Genomic DNA, 21,648 nt, shown 5'->3' with positions numbered 1-21,648 from the left:
GGAATATCAGCAACCATAGAAGGTGTAGGTCACTAACCTCATTTCATAGGAAAAGATACAGAGAGTCAGAGAATTTAAGTGATCCACTGATGGGCACACAACAAAACTGTAAACTGTTGCTGTTGTTGGGTGCCGCAGAGTTGGTTCCAACTCATAGGGACCCTATGTGCAACAGAATGAAACACTACTTGGTCCTGAGCCATCCTCACAATCACTGTTCTTCTTAAGCCATTATTGGAACCATTGTGTCAATCCATCTCATTCAGGGTCTTCCTCTTTTTCACTGACCCTCCACTTTACAGAGCATGATGTTCTGACTGGTCCCTCCTAATAACATGTTCAAAGTGCATGAGGTGAAGTCTTGCCATCCTTGCTTCTAAGGAACATTCTGGATATACTTCTTCCAAGGCAAGTTTTGTTTGTTCTTCTGGCAGTCCATAGTATATTCATATTTCTTCAACAACACCGTAATTCAAAGGCATCAATAATTCTTCTGTCCTGGAGGTGGGGCCAAGGTGGTGGAATAGACAGATGCTTCCAGCAAGCCCTCTTACAACAAAGACCCCAAAAAACAAGTGAAACAAGTATATTTATGACAAGCTAGGAGCCGGGAACATCAAAGGCAAGGTCAGAAAACAAACTGAGGGGCAGTGGGAGGAAGAGACAGTTCAGAAGCGGAGAGGAGTTACTGGACCTGAATTGCCAGGAGCCCTCAGGCACCATTCCCAGGAGCAGCTGCGCCGGCTGGTACTAGCGTTTGGCTGCAGGCTCCTCAGGGAGAAGTAGCCAGCCACACAGCCTACTCACACCTCCAAAGCCAGAGAAGAACAGTGCTCTTGACAAAAGCTAAGTATTTGCGTATTTTTTACCGTGCCCTCCCTCCCACCCCCTGCACCCAAACCAGCTTCAGCGGCTGATTTCCCTGGGCCTGAGATAGGCCCTGTTGAGCACCTAGAGCCATCCTCCCCAGCCTTGGAGAAGGAAAAAAATTGCAACTGGGGGAAAAGATAATTTGCCAGTTTTTTTTAGTTACTAACTGGGGGAGCTCAGGACAGAAGTGGCTCCAGTCCAGGCATAAACTGTCTGTAGACTTTGAGTACCCTTCCCCTGTTCATGGACCTGTGTGGGCCTATTTCAGAAGAATAGGCCCTTGTTGGCAGACTACAACTATTTCAGCTGTGCGGTGGAGAGATGGGTGTTTGATGTTTGACATCGCTTTGCCTATTAAACAGAGTCCTCACCGATCCACATCAGAGGCCTAAGGACTGGTGGCTCCGCTCAGGTCACCCAGCCACCCTAGACAAGGGTCCAAGGATAACTGGTACCTCCCAGTCCTTACAACCAAAAACACTGGGTGCCCATGGTCCATCTGCAGAACCCACCCACCTATATGCTCCAGGGAACAGGGACACACTTTCCTCAGAGACACTTGCGGGATGATTCTCAGCCCCCTGCCTTGTTCAGAGTGTGACGCCCTGCTACAACCAAATACCAGTTCCTACACCAATCATCCCTGCCCCATTAAGACTGTAGGACAGAGTCTGTACCACACACTTGATTATCAGCTACCTGGACACCTGAGCTGAATTCATACAAGTGAATGGACTCCTAGACTGATACACCTGAAAACAGCTTTAGCCATCTGGGGATAGGACAACAGAGCTCCAAAGGCAAAAATAACCAAGCTAGCTCACTCAAACAACTCATTTGGGCATATCAAAACAAAACAAAGCAAGAAGCTACGACACAGTAAGCAAACACAAAATAAACTGATATAATAACATAGACGGCTCAGAGACAACAGTCAATATCAAGTCACATAAAGAAATAGACCATGATTGCCACAGCAAGCTCTCAACACAAAAAATCAAGGGATCTTCTAGATGAAAGTGCCTTTCTGGAATTACCAGAGACAGAATACAAAAGATTAATACACAGAACCCTTGAAGACATCAGGAAGGAACTCAGGCAATACACTGAACAAGCCAAGAAACACACAGTTGAAGAAACCAAAAAGATTATTCAGGAACATAATGAAAAATTTAATAAGCTGGAAAAATCCATAGTCAGCAATGAGAAATTTAGAAGATTAACAATAAAATTACAGAAGGAGAGAACTCAATACAAAGTCAGAGGAGCTGAATTGAGCAAGTGGAAGGCACAATTTCTGAACCTGAAGATAAAGCACTTGGCACCAATATATTTGAAGAAAAATCAGAAAAAATAATTTTTAAAAAAATGAAGAAACCTTAAGAATCATGTGAGACTCTATCAAGAGAAATAACCTATGAGTGATTGGAGATTGTAGTACCAGAACGGGGAGGGATAACAGAAAATACAGAGAGAACTGTTGAAGATTTGTTGGCAGAAAACTTCCCTGATATCGTGAAAGATGAGAAGATATTTACCCAACATGCACATCGAACTCTACATTAGGTAGATTTTAAAAAGAAAGTCACCAAGACATATTATAATCAAACTTTTCAAAACCAAAGATAAAGAGAGAATTTTAAGAGCAGCTAGGGATAAACGAAAAGTCACCTACAAAGGAGTGTCAATAAGAATAAGCTCAGACTACTCAGCAGAAACCATGCAGGCAAGAAGGCAGTGGGATGACGTATATAAAAAATTGAAGGAAACAATTGCCAGCCAAGAATCATATATCAAGCAAAACTCTCTCAAATATGAAGGTGAAAATTAGGATATTTTCCAGATAAATAATTCTTCGTCTTCTTATTCACTGTCCAGCTTTTGCATGCATATGAAATGACTGAAAATATCACGGCTCGGTCAGGTGCACCTTAGTCCTCAAAGTGACATCTATGCATTTTAACACTTTAAAAAGGCCTTTTGCAGCAGATTTGCCTAATGCAATATGTCATTTGATTTCTTGACTGCTGCTTTCATGGGCACTGATTGTAGATCCAAGTAAAATGAAATCTTTGACAACTTCAATCTTTTCTCTGGGTATTATGATGTTGCTTATTTGTCCAGTTGTGAGAACTTTTGTTTTCTGTATGCTGAGGTGAAATCCACACTGAAGGTTTTGATCTTCATTAATAAGTGCTTCAAGTCCTCTTCACTTTCAGCAAGCAAGTTTGTATCATCTGCATAATGCAGGTTGTTAATGAGTCTTCCTCCAATCCTGACACTGAGTTCGTCTTCATATATCCCAGCTTCTTGGATTATCTGCTCAGCATACAGATTGAATAAGTTCAGTGAAAGGATACAATCATGACACATACCTTTTCTTACTTTAAACCACACAGTATCCCCTTCTTCTGTTCGAATGACTGCCTCTTGGTCTATATACACATCCCTCATGAGCACAAGAGTGGAATTTCCATTATTTGCAATGTTATCAAAAATTTATTATGATCCACACAATCGAATGCCTCTGCATAGTCAATAAAACAAGGGTAAACATCTTTCTGGCATTCTCTGATTTCAGCAAAGATCCATCTGACATCAGCAATGATATCCCTCATTCCACACCCTCTCTTGAATATGGCTTGAACTTCTCTGGCAGATCCCTGTCAATGTACTGCTGCAATCACTTTTGAATGATCTTCAGCAAAATTTTACTTGCATGTGATATTAACAGTATAGTTCAATAATTACTGCAGTCTGTTGGATCACCTTTCTTTGGAATGGACACGAATATAGATCTCTTCCAATCTGTTGGCCAGGAAGCTGTCTTCCAAATTTCTTGATATAGAGGAGTGAGAATATAGACGAGTGAACAAATTGCTGAATAGCCAAGACTAAACTCAAATCCTCCTGTCGTATAGACCTAAGCTTTGTTTACAGTTAATCCACATGAGACCACTGCTTGTTACAGGCTGCAACGTATAAAACACCAAAGGCGTATTAAAAGGAAAAACCTATCCTAACTCCTAGGTTTGAAGAACAATGGAAGTTACCAGATACTGAATCTCACTCACAACTCCCTCCCTACCCCCCCGGAAAAAAACAAATGAACAAGGAAAGCAAATAAAACCATACATTACCCTTGCCTTCACTGTTACTGGAGACAGAGATCTCACACACACACACACACACACACACACACATAAAAAACAAAAAAACTTTCAAATAACATCTAAATATGAAAAAGTTATAATGGATTTTCTAATGACCAAATACTGATACAACCCTGTGGGTGTGGAAAGCAGTGGAGCAGAGTCTTAACAGAGTCCATGAAAAAGAGAAGATGGGTGCAAAATTCTTAGATAAAGCAAAGGCAAAATCATTACCAGAAAAAGATAGTTCAGTAGTAACAGCAAAATACAAGATACAGGTCAGAACTTAGTAGCTCACAGCATAGGTAAAGAGAATGTTCTTGAAAGTGTGTGAGAGCAAAGGATGCCAGCTTAGAGAAGCATGTCTTTGTGGAATAATCATATATGGACTTGGAGATGAGCCAGTGAGGGAAAAGAAAGCTCTTTGGAGAGGAAATTAAAGATCCTGCAGAAGCAAGAAAAAAGACACAACAACCTTTCCCCACCACTAATACCAACAAAGACATCCATAAATGAAATGGAACGAAAGAGGTTAGCACTGACAGAAGAGGGTGTTTTTGAAATGGGAACTCTGGTCTTGAAATGAACATGAATAGAAATAAAGCAGACCACATCCATACGAAACTACAGTGAAAATCAGAAAATGTAAAAGATTTTATATTGACATAAAGTGCTCCCCAGACAACTAATCACAAAGTTAAAAAAAAAAAAAAAGGTAAAACAACACTTAAACTGCAACAGATATTCTAAAAAAAAAAATGAGTCAGAAATGCAAAAGCTAAGAACAGAAATGGGGGGGAAACAGAAGGAAATAAAGTAAGAGTTGATAGAACTCAGGAAGAAAATAGAAGACAAAGAGAAAACATATGAGAAATGAATACTAAATTACAAGATGCAGAGAAAGAACAGGCTGACATGAAAACTCAATAAAGGGCATTGAAGGAAAGTGGAAAAGAAAGAGAAATTAAATGATATAAAGGAATAAAATGGGTCAGAGAAATGAGATGAAATAGAAAACAGGCAGGAATATCCAACGTACATATAATTTATGTCCTTGATAAAGAAAAACAAAATACTATAGCAAACTAGTATTTTAAATTATCATCTTAAAAAAATACTTTATAAAATTAAAAGGCTGTCTGATCTATACACTGAAAGGACCTACCAAGCACCAGAAAAACCTGACCCACAACAATGAACTCTGAAACACATACAAGTAAACCTGACTTTTAAAGAAAAAGAAAAGAAAAGAAAAAAAAAAAGGATTCCAGGCAAGAAGGTGAAATAACTTTCGAATGCCAAAAAAAATACATATATATATAAATAAATAAACTGGCAGCAGACTTCTTAAAAACAGCATACAAATCAAGGATTCATAGAAGCAGCATTTTCAAGAAATATTAAAAAAAAAAAACAGTGAACAAGAATATTCTATCCCACTAAGTTTGTTGTTCATACAGTTTTCAATCTGCCAAACTCAGGAAATACTGTACACTACGACTTTTCTAAGGAATCTAACACCAATTGAACGTCATCCAACTAGTGGATAACCTGAGAATCTTTGGTAAAATGATGAAAGTTAAGTATTCCGCATATATACTTGTAGATCTAAAACTAAAATAAGGGTGGCGTCATGAGTAAAATATGTGAAAACAGTATACGTTCAGGAAAAGCAGAATTAATTAACCTGAAACGTGGAAAGAAGCTAGAGAAAGGGGGATAAATAGAATAAGGTTATAGGTAATAATTGAGAGTCATTTAAAATTGACACAACGGAAAGCAACAGATTAGGTTAGAAAAGTGGCAAATAGTTAAGGGCACTATAAAAAGTGGTAATACAAAAATAACCCCAAATTAAAAAATGCAAACATTTCTTAATACCAATAAAAACTTTAAAACAAGGATATACACCAAATAGAGAAAGAAACACAGTAAATATAGCATCGTACACACTGCAATTACAAAATAACATAATAAAATTGAGATCAAACATAGCATTCCTATCAACAAATGTAAGTTAAATTCATTTATAGAAATAAATTTGATGGCCACATTAACTCATAAAGCAAAACCCAACTCTATGCTGATGCCTAATGTAAGAGAGAAACCTCAAATGCAGTGATTGAAAAGGTTAAAAATAAAAACGGTAAGAAAGCAATGTTGCAATCGTCATGTCAGACTGGTTAAAATTCAGGCCAAAATTATCAGAAGAGACAGAGAAGGACACAATATAATGTGAAAAGTCACATTCCACAATAAAAATATAACAATTTTGAATATCTATGCACCAAATAAAACAGCAACCATGTATATAAGACAAACCCCCCCAAAAATTACATATATCTATCTTATTTATATCTTGTTATGATTTTACACATACGTGTGCGTTTGTGTGTGTGTGTGTGTGTGTGTGTGTATGTTGTTAGTTGCTGTTGAATCAATTCCAACTCATGGTGACCCCTGTCTGCAGAGCAGAACTGCTCCAAAGGATTTTCAAGGCTCTGATTTTTCAGAAGCAGATCACCAGGCCTGTCTTCTGAGGTCCCACTAGGTGGGTTCAGACCGGCAACCTTTCACAGCTAGTAGTTGAGCACTTAACCATTTGCATCACCCAAAGACATATGTATATATGAAGCAGGAGAAATAGAGAAATACGCACTAATAGTAGTAAAATTTAAAATCCACTTTCAGTACAAGACAGATAAAATGAAAAAATACATAAATAGTAAAAGCAATAAGGCAGATCGTTTGGATACATATTAAACAACTCATACTGACAACAGAGGATATAACTACTTCTCAAATGTACATGGAACATTCACAAAAATTGGTCACCTACTCATACACAAAGAAAATATCAGTAAGTTCCATAAAGTAGAAATACTATAAACACCATTCTTTGATCAAAATGCTGTAAAACTGGAAATCAAAAATAAAACAAGAAAAGTCTCTTCTACCAGTAAATTAAAAGATCCAGCATTCAGCGACTCTTGGGTGAAAGGGAAAATACAAAAAGAAACTACAGAATTTATTAATAAAACAATGATAATGAAAACTCAACATATCAGAATATATGGGATCCATTTAAAGTGGTGATCAGAAAAACGTAAATGCTTTAAACACACACATCAATAAAAATGAAAATAAATGAATTAAATACTCATTCAGAATTTAGGAAAAAAGAACAAAAAATTCAAAGAAAGTACAAGAAAGTAAATAGTAAAGATAAAAGCAGAAATTAATAAGGTAGAAAACATAAAAACAGCAGATAAGATTAATAAATTCAAATCCTTTTTTTTTTTTAAGTCAACAAAACAGAGAAACCAGTAGCTAATCACGAATATGTAAAAATAAGAAATGAGAAGGGGCAAATAACTCTGGATATAAGAGGAACATCTATACAAATAAATTTAAAAATCTAGAGGAAATGAGAAATTTCTTAGAAGAATACAGTTTACCAAACTAACCCCAGTTGAAACAGTATGCACAAACAGATCAGTCTCCATAGAAAAAGCTGGAGAAAACTTTTCAAAAAATACCTCACAAAAAGCATCTGGTATAGGTAGTTTCACGGAAGAATTTTACCAAAACTGTATTGACCAGATAGTCTCAACACGACATAAATTGTATAGAACACAGAAAATGACGAGAAATTTCTACATTATTTTTATGAAGCAAGTATAACAACAACACATCAACCTGATAAAGAGAACAGCAAGAAGAAAATGATACAGTGGAATACTATGACTGCAAGTATGGTTCAACATTAGAAAATGTGTTGATATATTCATAGGCCCAAGGAGAAAGATCATATATGATTATCTCCAAAGATGCTGAAAACAACTTTGGCAAAATTCAATATTCATTCCTAATACAAAGTCTTGAAAAATAGAGGAATGGATGGTTACTTCCCTAATACAATAATATATATCCTGGGATAGGCAGATTAATTACTTCCCAAAGATGTCCATGCCCTAATGCCCCCAAGGTATGAATATAACCTTACATGAAGAAAAGGATTCTACAGATATGATTAAGTTAAATGTCTTGAGATGGGACGATTATCCTAGATTTTCTTGGTGGGCCCAATGTAATCATAAGGGTCCTAATAAGCAAAAGAGGGAGGTCAGAGTCAGAGAGCGACGTGAAAACGCTATGCTGCTGGATTTGAAGATAGAGAAAGGGGTCATAAGCCAAGGAATACAGGTGGCTTCTAAAAGCTGTAAAAGTCAAGGAAACAGGTTTTCCTCTAGACCCTTCCAAAGGAACACAGTCCTACCAACACTTTGATTTTATTCCAGTGAGATCCATTTTAGAATTCAGACTTCCAGAACTATAAAATAATAAATTTGTGTTGTTTTAAGTCACCAAATTTGTTTAATCTGTCATAGTAACAAGAAACTAATACACACCTCTATCCCATAATCAGCATCTTACTTAATTGGGAAATCTTGCAGACATTCCTACTCAGGTTAGAAAACAGTAAAGATGCTCACTATCTTCACCATTATTAACATTTTTTTCTAGACTAAAGAAAACAATTAGAGGTATAAGAATTAGAAAAGAAGAATTAAGAATATCTCTAGTTGCTTATAGTATATACTTGGAAATTAGTAGAGAATAAATGACAAAAACTACCTCAAATAACAAAAAAAATTCAGTAAGTAAACAAGATACAAAATTAACAAAAATTTATAAAATGCAAAAATCAATAGCATTTAGCAGTTCAGGGATTTAATGGATGATACAAGCACACTTACAATAGCAACACATATATAAAATACTTTAAAAAATAAGAACTACTCAAGATCTGCATAAGGAAATCCATAAAACATAAAAAATACTGAAGAAGACACAAAAGAAATGAAAAGATACCTCTTATTTCTGGTTATGATATTTCAACCTCATCAAGATTTTAGCTGTTTCTAAGATAATTCATAAATTTAATGTGATCACAGGGAAAATTCCAATGACCTTTTTATGGAGCTAAATAGATTGATTCTAACTTTTGTAAGGAAAAATAATCTTACTGGGAAAACACAGAAAAGGACTGGCTATGAGGAAGAATTAGGCCTCTCAGATATTAAACTATGCTAGCAAAGCCTCTATAATTAAAATAGGGTATGATTAGCTCATGAGTAGAAGTCAGGTATGGAATAGATTAGAAGTTCAGTAAGAAACCCAACTATAAATAGAAATCTAATGCATAACAAAGATGCTATATCAATTACAGGGACAAACAGAGAGAGTTGTTTTTATAAATGGAATTGAGACACTGGAAAGACTTTTGGAAAACAATAAAATTGGATCAATTCCTTACATCGTAAACAAGAGTATTGTCTAAACTGATTAAAGACTCAAATGTATAAAAATAAAATCATGCAAGCACTAGGAGAAACCATGGGTGAATTTAAGCTCAGTGTGGGGACAGTCTTTCCAACCACAACTAAAATCCCAGATGCACTAAAATAAAAGGTTGATCAATTTGCTACATAGAAATAAAAACTTTTGCCTGGTAAAAAATCACCTTAAGCAAAGTCAGGACACAAACTGTATACAACTATCCGTCTCTTCAAATCCGGTGCAAAAGAGAAAGAAGGACACCAAAGACTCAGAGAAGAAACTAGTTTACAAGACTAATGGTCTACAGGAATCACGGCTAATCTACCGTGAGACCAGAAAAGCTAGATAGTGCCCAGTACCCCTAGTGACCATTCTGACCAAGGCCATAATAGATGGATCTTTAAAGAAAAGGAGAAAAATGTAGAACAGAAATCAAATTCTTAACAATTACAGGATTTACTGAACCAACTGAGACTAGAGGACTCCCTGCGACTATCACCCTAAGATACTCCATAAACCTTGAACCAAAACTACCCCGAGGACACCTTTCGGCTAAATAATAGATTGGCTCATAAAATACAGAATATTACCAGTAACTGCTGCACATCTTTAAGAAATCATCTATATGAGACCAAATAGTCATCAGCAAGTACTCTAAAGCAAAGATGAAAAGCTAAGTGGACAGGGAAACCAAATTACTCAAAGCAAAACATCCAGAAGGAAATTAATGAGAGTGTTAATAATACATTGTGGAAAATGTAACTAATGTCTCTGAACAAACTGTGTAGTACAGGCAGTCCCCAGCTGAGGTACAATTTCCATTCCCAAATCTGTCTTCAAGTGGAATTTTTACCTAAATCAGAACAGTTAGGTACAGTTTGTAACTAACATCAGTTAGTCAAACGTTTGTCTTAGTGTGTACGGTATACCTTTCTATGCATAAAACATTAAAGAAACACTACCAGATACACTAAAATGTCATTAACATAATACAGTAATAATAATGTTTTGAGGCATATTGCAAAGTAGCACCCGTTTGTTATTGCGAACCATTGTATGTACCTCAAGTTTTTAATACGATAGACTTTACAGCGGTTGGTTCATAACTCCAGGTTGTATGTAAGTTGGACATTGGTAATCCAGGGACTGCCTGTAATTGTTAAATGGGAATCTAATTTGCTGTGTAAATTTTCATTGAAAACACAATAAATAGAACTTAAAATAAATTAATTAATTAAAGAAAAAATCCACAAATGGCAAACTGAGAGGAAGTATTTGCAACATATATCGTAGATACCGTGCTTACCTTCATAACAAAGATTTGGAAATAAAGTCAAAGACAAAAATTCCGATAGAAGCATGGGCAGACAATTCACAAAGAAAGCTATAATCATGGCCCCTAGGTATATGGGAAAATGTTTATTTCACTCATAGTAAGATAAATGTAAATGAAAACAATATTAAGATACTATTTCTCATTTACCAGACCGGCAAAAATTCAAAAGTTTGAAAATATACTCTTCTTGCAAGACTGCTGATGGGAATACAAGATGGTATAACCCCCACAAAGGAACATTTGGTAATATCCAACAGACCTTGTATGCCTTTATCATCTGAGCCAGCAATCTTACTTCCAGGAATGTACCTTGAAGCTACACCTCCAAATACCAAAATACATGTGCATAAAATTATTCATTGAAGAATTGTTCGTAATTACAAATTATTGGAAACTACCTAAATGTCCAACCACAGGAGTTTGGTCAAATAAACCATGATACATATGTACAATGAAATACTATGGAAAAGTAAAAGGTTTCCAGGAAATAAATTTAAGTGGGGGGAAAAAAAGGCACAGAAGAGATTACACAGTATGCTGCCTTTTGTGTAAGAAAGAAGAGCCTATAAGAAAAGATAAAGAAACACGGGGAGGATACATTGGAAAGCAAGGAGGTTGGAATCTTCAGGGAGTAGAGGGCATGGTGTGAAGCTATACAAGAGGGAGTAATACTTCTCTAAGTGTAATTTTATGTATAATTTTGACTTTTAGAAGCATGTTAATGCTCATTATATTCAGAAAGTAAAATCAATATGAACAAGGAGGAAATAAAATCTACAACTGAAAAAGAACTGCAAAAAAAAAAAAAGAGAGAAAAGAAAAAGTCCTCCACGATCACTCCCACCAACACAATAAAAGTTAACAAAATATTCTCTATCATTTTCAAAGAAATTGGGAAAATGGCTTTTATTGTTTGGGGTCTGCATTGGTTTCTTTTTGGAGGGATAAAACGCAAAACCAAACCCACTGCCGTCAAGTTGATTCCAGCTCACAGCGACTCTATAGGAAATGCCCATAGGGTTTCCAAGGAGCACCTGGTGGATTCGAACTGCCAACCTTTTGGTTAGCAGCTGTATCTCTTAATGTATTTACCATTCCACTAGAAATGGTAAATTTCTTTCCAACTCTACTTTGGTGATAAAATTAAACAAACAAACAAAAAAAAAACCAAACCAGTTGCAGTCGTGTGGATTCCAATTCACAGCAACCCTATTGGACAGAGTAGACCTGCCCCATAGGGTTGATTCAAACTGCTGACCTCTTGATTAGCAGCTGAGCTCTTAACCACTGTGCCACCAGGGCGCCACTTCGGTGATTAAAATTTTAAAAAAAAACAAACCTGTTGCCGTGGAGTCAATTCCGACTCATGGCGACCCCATAGGACAGTAGAACTGCCGCACAGGGTTTCCAAAGAGTGCCTGGTGGATTTGAACTGCTGACCTTTTCGTTAGCAGCTGTAGTTCTTAACCACTATGCTGCCAGGGCTTCCTCACTTCAGTGATAGAGAAAAACAAAGAAACAAACAAAACACCAGCAATATCTGAGCTTTACAGATGGTATCTATTTTATAGTCTTAACACATATTACCCTCAGGCAGTCAAGATGATTTAAGGAGATTTATGGGGAAATCACAAAGTTATTTATTTAAATAAAGTGTTCTGTGCATTTAAGATATATTTAACATGTACCAAATAATCAGAGCTCCTAAAAGATATGCCCACAGCAAATGTTCCCTCTATATCAAAATAAAGCTAAAGCCCATTCATCTGAATTTTACTCACCCAAACAATAAATATGAATCACTTTTCCACTCATATAAACAGTCTTCCTAGTCCACAGCTCAGATTTCCCAACTCAGACATACTTCTACTCATAAAAAAAAGAAAGAAATGTGATGAAACAAAAACTGAATAGAGAAAACTATTTCATTTCATAAGCTAGGGTATTGTAAAAATTCAATAATAGCATCATTGACATCTGAGAAAGAATGATGAACAAGCTGCAGGATAGCTATTTTTAAATGTACTAATGGATTCTCAGAGAAATTCCTGTCAAAATACAAGAGAAAAAAATAGGATGCTCAATGAGACAATTTAAAAAATAAAAAGGATCTTTAAACCCAATAGGCAAATCAATGATGAGGGAGCAGAGTGGCACCAAGAGAAATACAAGTATGTACCACACTGGGAATAAAATCGTGAAGGGAAAACTGCTTGAGGTGATAATCAAAAGTTACACTAATCAATGGGGGCATTAATTAAAGCTCTATGGTGTCCTCGATGGCACTGGTTTTCTGGGATGGTGTTCTAGATGGAGAAAGTGACTTTCAGCAACGCATAAGCTGGTACTATGGAAGTAAAGACAGACTCCTACTCCAAATGACATGACAACCAACCACTGCCATCATCAAAACAGAGAAATCAGAATGTCATTGTCCCTACCATCTTACAAAGATCACCAAAAGGAAACAGATCTAGGGGTAGATTTAAGTACAGAGTAGAAGAAATCCATACTTGGGGATGATTTTTGATGATAAAGGGAAACTTAAAAAGTTCATCCTAGGAGTCAATAGACACACAAAAACAGTAATGTTTTCTCGCATGCATCACATCCACAAGAAGAAAAAAAAAGAAGTGAACTTTTAAGAGACGGATTTAGAAAAACCCTGGTAGACTGTGTCAACGTAGTTCATCAAGTTAGATAAAAATGACATAACATTGTCAATACAGCTGTCAGAGGTAACATTTCTGTCTTTTGCTTGGTGCCTTGGAAGGCTGAGAAATAGAAATGCCCCCACTTAAACCCACATTTTCCTAGTAGCCTAATCATTCCATGATAGCCTGTGAGAAATTTCATAATCCTTTGAGATGACTGCATGAAATGAATGTTACAGATTTTGCAGCCTAATGTTAAGAAAGTTGTTTTAATTCAATATGCTGTCTAGAACTCTATCTAGAACTCAAGCAAGAAAAGGGTAAAAAAAAGAAAAAGAAAAATGAAAAGACATAACACTACAGGAATACAGGATGGGATATTAGGCAAACAACATTTTTACAGAATCCCACACACATGTTCAAACAATAATCACAGAAATCAGCTGCTTCATCTTGTGGGCTTCACAGAGCCAGACAATAAAAAGCAGCAAATCACTCTTTAATGGACTTGCCAATTGCATCCGGCATAAGAACGAAGCATCAGAGATTTTTAAAAATGCTCATTTGTGAAGTCAAATGGGGGGGGGGGGAACCCATAAAATTATTTTATCCATGAACTACAAAGATAGTAGTTTTCTGAGCCTCTGCCAGTCATCTGTGGATCTCAAGAAAACAGCAACTGATGATAACAGTACTTGCAGAGAAAAGTGTTTTATTGTTTCAAAATTCAAGACTGGGATCTTAATTTTAAAGAAACTTAGTAATAGATCAATGATTCTATTTAAGACCTTCTGGGGGGGCGGGAAATTGAAGAAACCTTCGTGGTATAGTTGTTAAGTGCCACGGCTGCTAACCAAAAGGTTGGAGTTCAAATCCACCAGGCGCTCCTTGGAAATTCTACGGGGCAGTTCTACTCTGTCCTATAGGGTCACTATGAGTCGGAATCGACTCAACAGCAACGGGTTTGTTTTTTTTTTTTTTTTGGTTTGGGGGGAAATTAAACAAAAAAACAACTTTCAACAGTTTCTATGAGATTATATTATGTTGTTCAACACTATAAATTAGAACAACACAAATAATTTTGAAATCGAAACTGGCTATTAAAAGATTTAGTCCACTCTCTCTACAAGTAATTCTCATTATTGCTGCTGTAAGTTAATCGTTTTCTGCCACAGTACTCATGAATTAACTTTTTGCTATGCTACTACAATAAAAAATGTACAACTCAGACGTAAAAGAACCCTCGTAATGATGAAAACAAAAGGAAAAAAATTACATATTTTAATTGATATTTACATAATTTCCGTCCCAAATTTGAAAGTGTACTTGAATTTTTATTACTATAAAGAGGGAGAAAAAAATAGTACTTAGCCTTCTATTACTATAACAAAAGACCTATCGTTTGGGTTATTTTACTGGTTATAGCTTGATAAAATGTGGAAATACATGACATACCCTCTGTAATCGCACTACTAATCACACAAGAACTCAGACCGATGCCTCATCTAGACTCTGACATTTCAGAATTCCTAATTAAATTTAAAAAATCTTACACATAAAACTTCTAACAATTCAAGTTACAGACCTGATTACGATTTTCCTTTTGTAGAAAATCATAAAGAATGCTTATAAATTGACACTGTAAAATAGTTTAGGTGAACAAAGATATAAGCATGGAAGCCCTCCTACCTTAACATAGCATTTTTCCCATCACTTCTGGTACACCAAACCTGTCGGGTCTGATAACCTATCTCTAAGTCCCATGGCTTGGAATGGTGATGTGGCTTGTAACTTTGATGGCTAAAGGTGACTCGCTCCTTTGAGTCAGAGCTAAAATCCAAGACAGTTCTTTCGTTTAGGTTAATTTCCTTAAAATGAGGCAGTCTACATTTACTCCATGGGCCAACCTTAAGTCTAAACGTATATTCCTCTTCCCCAAGAGGACAGGAAACCGGAGCGTCACAGGCTCTGGACTCAGTCAGGTTTGGACACTGCAGGCCGCCGTACAGAGGGGGCGCAATGGCCGCGCGAGTCCTGTGCTGCAGTTTCTTCCCACAGGCCTTGCTACATGGGGACCACGGTGAGAACTCAGATACGACACAGTCCCGAGGGCACGGAATGAGGCAGGCTTGTTCCGTGGGGGGCTGAGGGGCAAAATGTTCACAAATTTCATTTGCAGCTGCGGTCCTGTTCAGCTTCTGAATGCAGCGCACTGTCCGGTGCTGGAGTCCGTGCTGAGCGGTCACACACTCGGCAGTCCGAGGCTTGACCTCCCCGTGGGCGTTAGAAACAAGCACGCAGTGGTGCCAGTCGGAAACCTCCCACTGGAAGAGGTCACTGTGCCAGTCACAGACTCGGAAACAACTTCTTTCCTTGGCAGGTTTGTTGCTTTCATCACAGCTTGACAAGTGGCTTGTCCACCCTTCCACGTGAAAACACCACACTGCGCGACTCTGGACTCCGCCCGGCCCACAGTCTCCTGTACACCTTCCCCAGGGGCCTGTAGGCAGAAAAACACGCGTGTCAGTTACTCGGCGATGACAGGCATCAATGCACAGGAAAATGGGTCAGTTTGCACACTTCCCAACACAACCAGTATGAAATTACCAACTTTTGGTGGAACAGAGACAATAGAATTTAGTGTTTAAGAATGTGAACTCTGGATCAGTTTGCCTTTGTTGAAATCTGGGTTCAATCTCTTACCAGCAGTGTAAACTTGGACAAATTACTTCAACGTATAAGGTGGAAGATAATAAAAGCACTGATTCGTACAACCCGTTCTAAGGATCAGTGATATAATGTGGTGCCTGGTAGACGATACACATTTAATAAATGATAGGTATCATTATAATTATTATGTTCCAAAGCCTATATGTCTAACTCAGAATTAATACTTTCTACTTTGACAGTGTTTCATTTAAAAGAAAAGCCCTAAATCCAGGATTTTAATAAAGTAGGATTTTTCATGTTTCCAACCCTTCAGCTCTAAGTAGCGCAGAAGAGAAATGTGTTTAAAAAAATAACCTGCCCAGGTGTCCTAAATATATTTTCATTTTCTAAATAATTGCCCTCGGTTTAGGTTATTTCTTGCAGAATGATTTGCATTTAAAAAAAAAGAAATTCTGATACAGTGAAAAAAGCGAAGTAGTAATGGAGGAAGCAGCGCTGAATTTCCTGTGAAAATTTGCCCAAAATCCTTAAAATGTACCCGTTTTAAATTAGTTCATTCATTCATTGATGTTTATCACACTTTTGCATCTAAGCTATAGGCATACCGGCCGACTTATCCAGAAGGCTCATCATATATCTTTTCACAAGGGCAGCAAGTGATCACATTTTGTGGCATTGGTTAAAGAAAAAAGAAGAAAAATTGTTTCTTCCCTTTAGCTTCACTTGAATTATATAGTTTGAACCTGAACAAAGTCTATCAGCTCAACCATGTAGCCTTTGCCTGTGTACCAGGACTGTAATGATCATAAAGGCACTTCACACCTGAGACATATTTTTTTATTTACACAGGCCAGAAAAAAGAAAGTACATTCTCTCTCTTTTCCCCAAATCTGATCATCCGCCTGAAATGTCATTTAATTACGCCATGGAACATATTTTGATGTTCACCTATTACATCAGGAACAGCACATGCAGACACAGTTGCACACATTAGGAAGAGACATACGTATCCCCGGAGAGGCAGGTATTTGCGTTTGGGCCACAACACATGCTTAGGTGAGGATGTCCCCCTTTAACAGGACACTAGTTGCTGGGTTCTAACCTATACAGTTATCCCAGTTCTTCTACACAGCTCTGTTCTGGACATTTCAATCCAGCACTCCATGGTAGAACTCTCCCCTTCCAGGCAGGAGACCTGGATTCAGTTCCTAGCCAATGCACCTCATGTGCAGCTACCACCCATCTGTCAGTGGATGCTGGTGTGTGGCTATGGTGCTGAACAGGTTTCAGTGGAGCTTCTAGACAGAATAGGAAGAAAGGCCTGACAATATATTTCTGAAAATCATCCAGTGAAAACCCTATGGACCACAATGGCCTGATTCACAACCTATCTTGGGGATGATACAAGACTGGGCATTTCATTCTATTGTGCATGGATCGCCATGAGTCAGAGGTTGACTTGATGGAAGCTAACAACTCTAACAACTTGTTTACTGTGTTAGACTACAGTGTCAATGACCTCTGTCACTTTGTAAAAGAGATTAACAGAAAATGCCCAACCCTCCCTTCAGTGCATACATGCTAGAGACTTTTACTTACCAAACACTCTTGGGGTTGCTCACGTGTTCCCCATGGCATGTTGCTCCAGCACTGACTACTCAGGGTACAGTAAAAACGTATGGAAAGTGGTGCTCCCAGCACAAGCTGATTAAATTGACTGTCCTCGATTCTGGTGATTTGTTTCTAAATCACCCATAATTTTGAATTTCATGAATTGAGATGCTTATTGTTATTCAAAAGCTATTGTCAGGCTCCATATGTCTAGATGTTCTGGGCAGTTTCAGTTTTAATATTCTATCCACTGCCCACCATGTCAGACTATACGTGCAAAATAGTACTCTTACCAAAAAAATCACCATGGCTATTCAGTAAAGAGGTATTTCAATAAAACAGACAATTGCAGCAAAAAAAAAAAAAAAAATTTTTTTTAAGGGTTGGCCTGCCACATTTTATTTGTCAGGATGAGCCCACATTCAGAACAGGATGTCACAAAGACCTGCGTGCTGAGTTGTAAGGAGCCAGGCTTTCCTCAGCCTGCCTCCTGATCTTCTCTGAAGCTGCTCCCCTGACTTCACGCCTTCCCTCTTTTCCATAGGCAGGTGTGTGGAGTTTACACCTCCCCCATCCACCCTGGATACCAATGCATGTTTTGGGGACATGGCTCAGAGGAAGGCTCCAGGAGGGCTCTGGGTGTGAGCTGCTGCAGCCAGGGGTGAGCACCCCTGGTCTGAAAGCCCGGAACCCAGATTCTAGTTCTGCAGCAGACTTTTTAAAATCTAAAATCAGTCTCAAATGACATAAAGCAGTTATTGGATAATATTAAAGAGAACTTTTGAAAAGTGTCATGAGTTTTTAAATACACTTACTCCTCACTTATTGACTATCTTGTTATCCAACACTTCACGTTTACGATAATTGCAAAAAATCTACTATCCAACTATTTTGCACATTCATGATGTGCATCTGGCAGTAATAAAAGCCAAGGTGTGAGGAGAGAGTAACGTTGGCTGTGCTGGTTAAAGTTATATGTCAACTTGTCTGTGCCATGAATTCTCAGTTGTCTGGCAGTTGTATAATGATGTAATGTAGCTGTTATGTAATGAAGTAATATAGCAGTTATATAATAATGTAGTCATTTAGCAGTTATATAATAATGTAGTCATCCTTCATTTTGTGATCTGATGTGGTCATCCTCCGTTTTTGCATAATGCCAATTTTGCAATGACCTGGTCTTTGGGACCTCACCATGCTGATAAGTGAGGAATGCATGTAATGCCTGTCTGTCTGTCTATCTGTTTATTTGTTTGTTTAGGAAAACTGCACCCAATTTTCCACCTACGAACTTTTGTATGGATTCAAGAAAGTATGATAAGAAAAGTGAAGAAGCTATTTCTAATTGTGACAGAGTTAATATTAAATTTCATTCATCTAGAACATCTTACCAAGTGACCCTTGTTCCTACTTTTAAAGCAACTAAGGAACACATTTTCTTCTTCTTACAGTATTGTTTTCTTCTTATTAAAAGCTTCCTGCTTGTTTTCAAAATACAGTAATTGTTTTTATTATTTAAAATCATTAATATTTAAAGCTTTATAAATTCCTTTCCTTTCCTTAGCTTTCATATCCTCCATCTATACAGAATTTTACCAAACAGCAAACATCTTCCTAGACCAATAGAAGACAAAGTATAACTGTTAAGAAGTAATTACTACCATTTATTGAGGGCTAGCAGTGGTGTGCTGGACTTGGCTGCTGGACTTGGCTGCGGATTGTTAAATATTAGGAATTTTTTCAGCTCGTTGTTAAGCCATTCACAGTTTGAAATTAGTCATGAAAAAAAGAGTACTTATACTGCACTACAAATCCAGGCTCCCCCCAGCCCCCAGCACACCACTGGTGGTCAAGTACCTTATATATTTAATTCCTATTTGGTACAACAGCCCCATGAGGTAGGCTTAGTATGCTCATTTTATTATATGGGGAAAAAGGGACTCACAAAGCTTAAAAAGCATACCTAGGGTAACACAACTAGTATGTGGTAAACTAGATTTACAACCCAGGTATGTCTGATTCCAAACTTGGCTTGTTTTTTAAAAATCTTTTCCAGAATGTATATTGGTATATGTGATTTTAAAATCATAAAACAGATTTGTTTCTTAGCTTAGCCATGATTTACCCAATGTATTGATGAATATTCCTCTGGAGATGAGTAGAGCAAGTAATTAAAGTGGTATGGGAACAATGATTTCCCTGCTTCTCACCCTGGAAATTGGGCATGGTGGCTCTTGCACAATAAAACACATGCATGTTTATAAACAGTACGACGTGTAGGACCACCTCCATCTGTCACTTTGTGCTAGTGTGGTGGCTTGTGTGTTACTATGATGCCGGAAGCTACACCACTAGTAATTCAAAAATCAGCAGTGTCATCCATGGTGTACAGGTTTCAGCAGAGCTTCTGGACTAAGACAGACTAGGAAGAAAGGCCTGGAAATCTACTTGCAAAAATTAGTCAATGGAAACCCTATGGATTACAACAGAATATTGTCTGATACAGTGCTGGAAGATGAGCTCCCTAGGTTGGAAGGGACTCATGAAGATGGCACAGGCCAGGGGCAGCATTTTGTTCGGTGATACATAAGGTCGCCATGAGTCAGAACCAGCTCCACAGCACCTAACAACCACATTTAGGAAGGCAGAGTCAAGGAAGAATAGTTCCTTCTCATATTAAAGTAAACGCTGGGCAACCAAAAAACATGTAAATAAAAAGCAAATGCAAAATGAGATGTGCACGCTTGGAATAAATGAAAAACAAATTGCAAACAAGATGTACGCGATAGAGACAAGACCTTTCAGCAATTGACCTATAACAATTTGCGTTTCTCAGCAATGGAGAGAAAATGTGTTTCATGATTTATTCAGTTGTGTTTGACTATGAACTTTAAAAACACACACACATACAGACACGAATGAAAATCACACAGCCCTGAGGGGGTTTTGCTGTTTTGAAAAATATATATATTGAAGTAAAATGTGACCTACAATTTAAGAAATCGTACATCCCTAGTCTAAGTTCAGAAATAGAAGAAAAGATTTAAAAAATCTGAACAGTTTCATAAAGACAAAAGACTATCACCTTTAAATTTACCTCCAATATAAAACAGATGATAATATTCAGAATATATATCAGACTAGCAATCCCATTCCTAGGAATATATCCTACACAAATAAGAATCGTCACAGGAATAGACATATGCACACCCATGTTCGTTGCAGCATTGTTCACAATAGCAAAAAGAAGGAAACAACCTAGATGCCCATTAACGGATGGATAAACAAACTGGTACACACACACAATGGAGTACTATGCAATGCTGAAGAATACTGATGAACCTGCAAAGCATCTCATAACATGGATGAATCTGGAGGGCTTTATGCTGAGTGAAACAAGTCAACTACAAAAGGACAAATATTGTATGAGACCACTACTACAAAAACTCATGAATAAAGATCAAACCCTCCTTTGACACAACAGCCCAAGTTCTGTACTAGGTAAAGAGAATCAGTGAAAACACCTCCCTTTAAAATGTGATAAAATTTTCAAGAAATCACTTTATTAGAAAAGAAACATTCTTTGATGGTTACAAGGGAGGGGAGGGGTGGGGATGGAAAAACACTGAATAGACAATAGGTAAGTCGTAACTTTGGTGAAGGGTAAGACAGTGCACAAAACTGGGGAAGCCAGCCCAACTTATAAAAGACAAGGTCATGGAAGCTCCATAGACACATCCAAACTCCCTGAGGGACTGAATTGCTGGGCTGAGGGCTGTGGGGACCATGATCTTGAGGAACATCTAGCTCAACTGGCATGACATAGTTTATAAAGAAAAAGTTCTACATTCTACTTTGGCGAGTAGCATCTGGTGTCTTAAAAGTCTATGAGCAACAATCTAAGATAGTCTACTGATCTCATCCCTTTGGGAGCAAGGGAGAATGACAAAAACTAAAGATACAAGGAAAGATTTGTCCAAAGGACTAATGGACCACAACTACCACCGCCTCC

The 21,648-nt window shown here is 37.5% G+C and overlaps 1 protein-coding gene across 1 annotated transcript in view; it reads right to left on the bottom strand.

Annotated features, from left to right (window-relative positions):
• Window positions 1-21,648, bottom strand: part of THSD7B (thrombospondin type 1 domain containing 7B) — a 989,424-nt gene that overhangs the window by 631,448 nt on the left and 336,328 nt on the right. The window contains exon 3 of the mRNA XM_049889254.1: window positions 15,045-15,855. Coding sequence (XP_049745211.1) covers window positions 15,045-15,855 — 811 coding nt within the window. The remainder of the gene's footprint in view (window positions 1-15,044; window positions 15,856-21,648) is intronic.

Source organism: Elephas maximus, chromosome 6 (genome assembly GCF_024166365.1).
Source record: "Elephas maximus indicus isolate mEleMax1 chromosome 6, mEleMax1 primary haplotype, whole genome shotgun sequence".
Classification (NCBI taxonomy): Eukaryota; Metazoa; Chordata; class Mammalia; order Proboscidea; family Elephantidae; genus Elephas; species Elephas maximus.
This window is presented reverse-complemented; position numbering and strand designations above follow the sequence as displayed.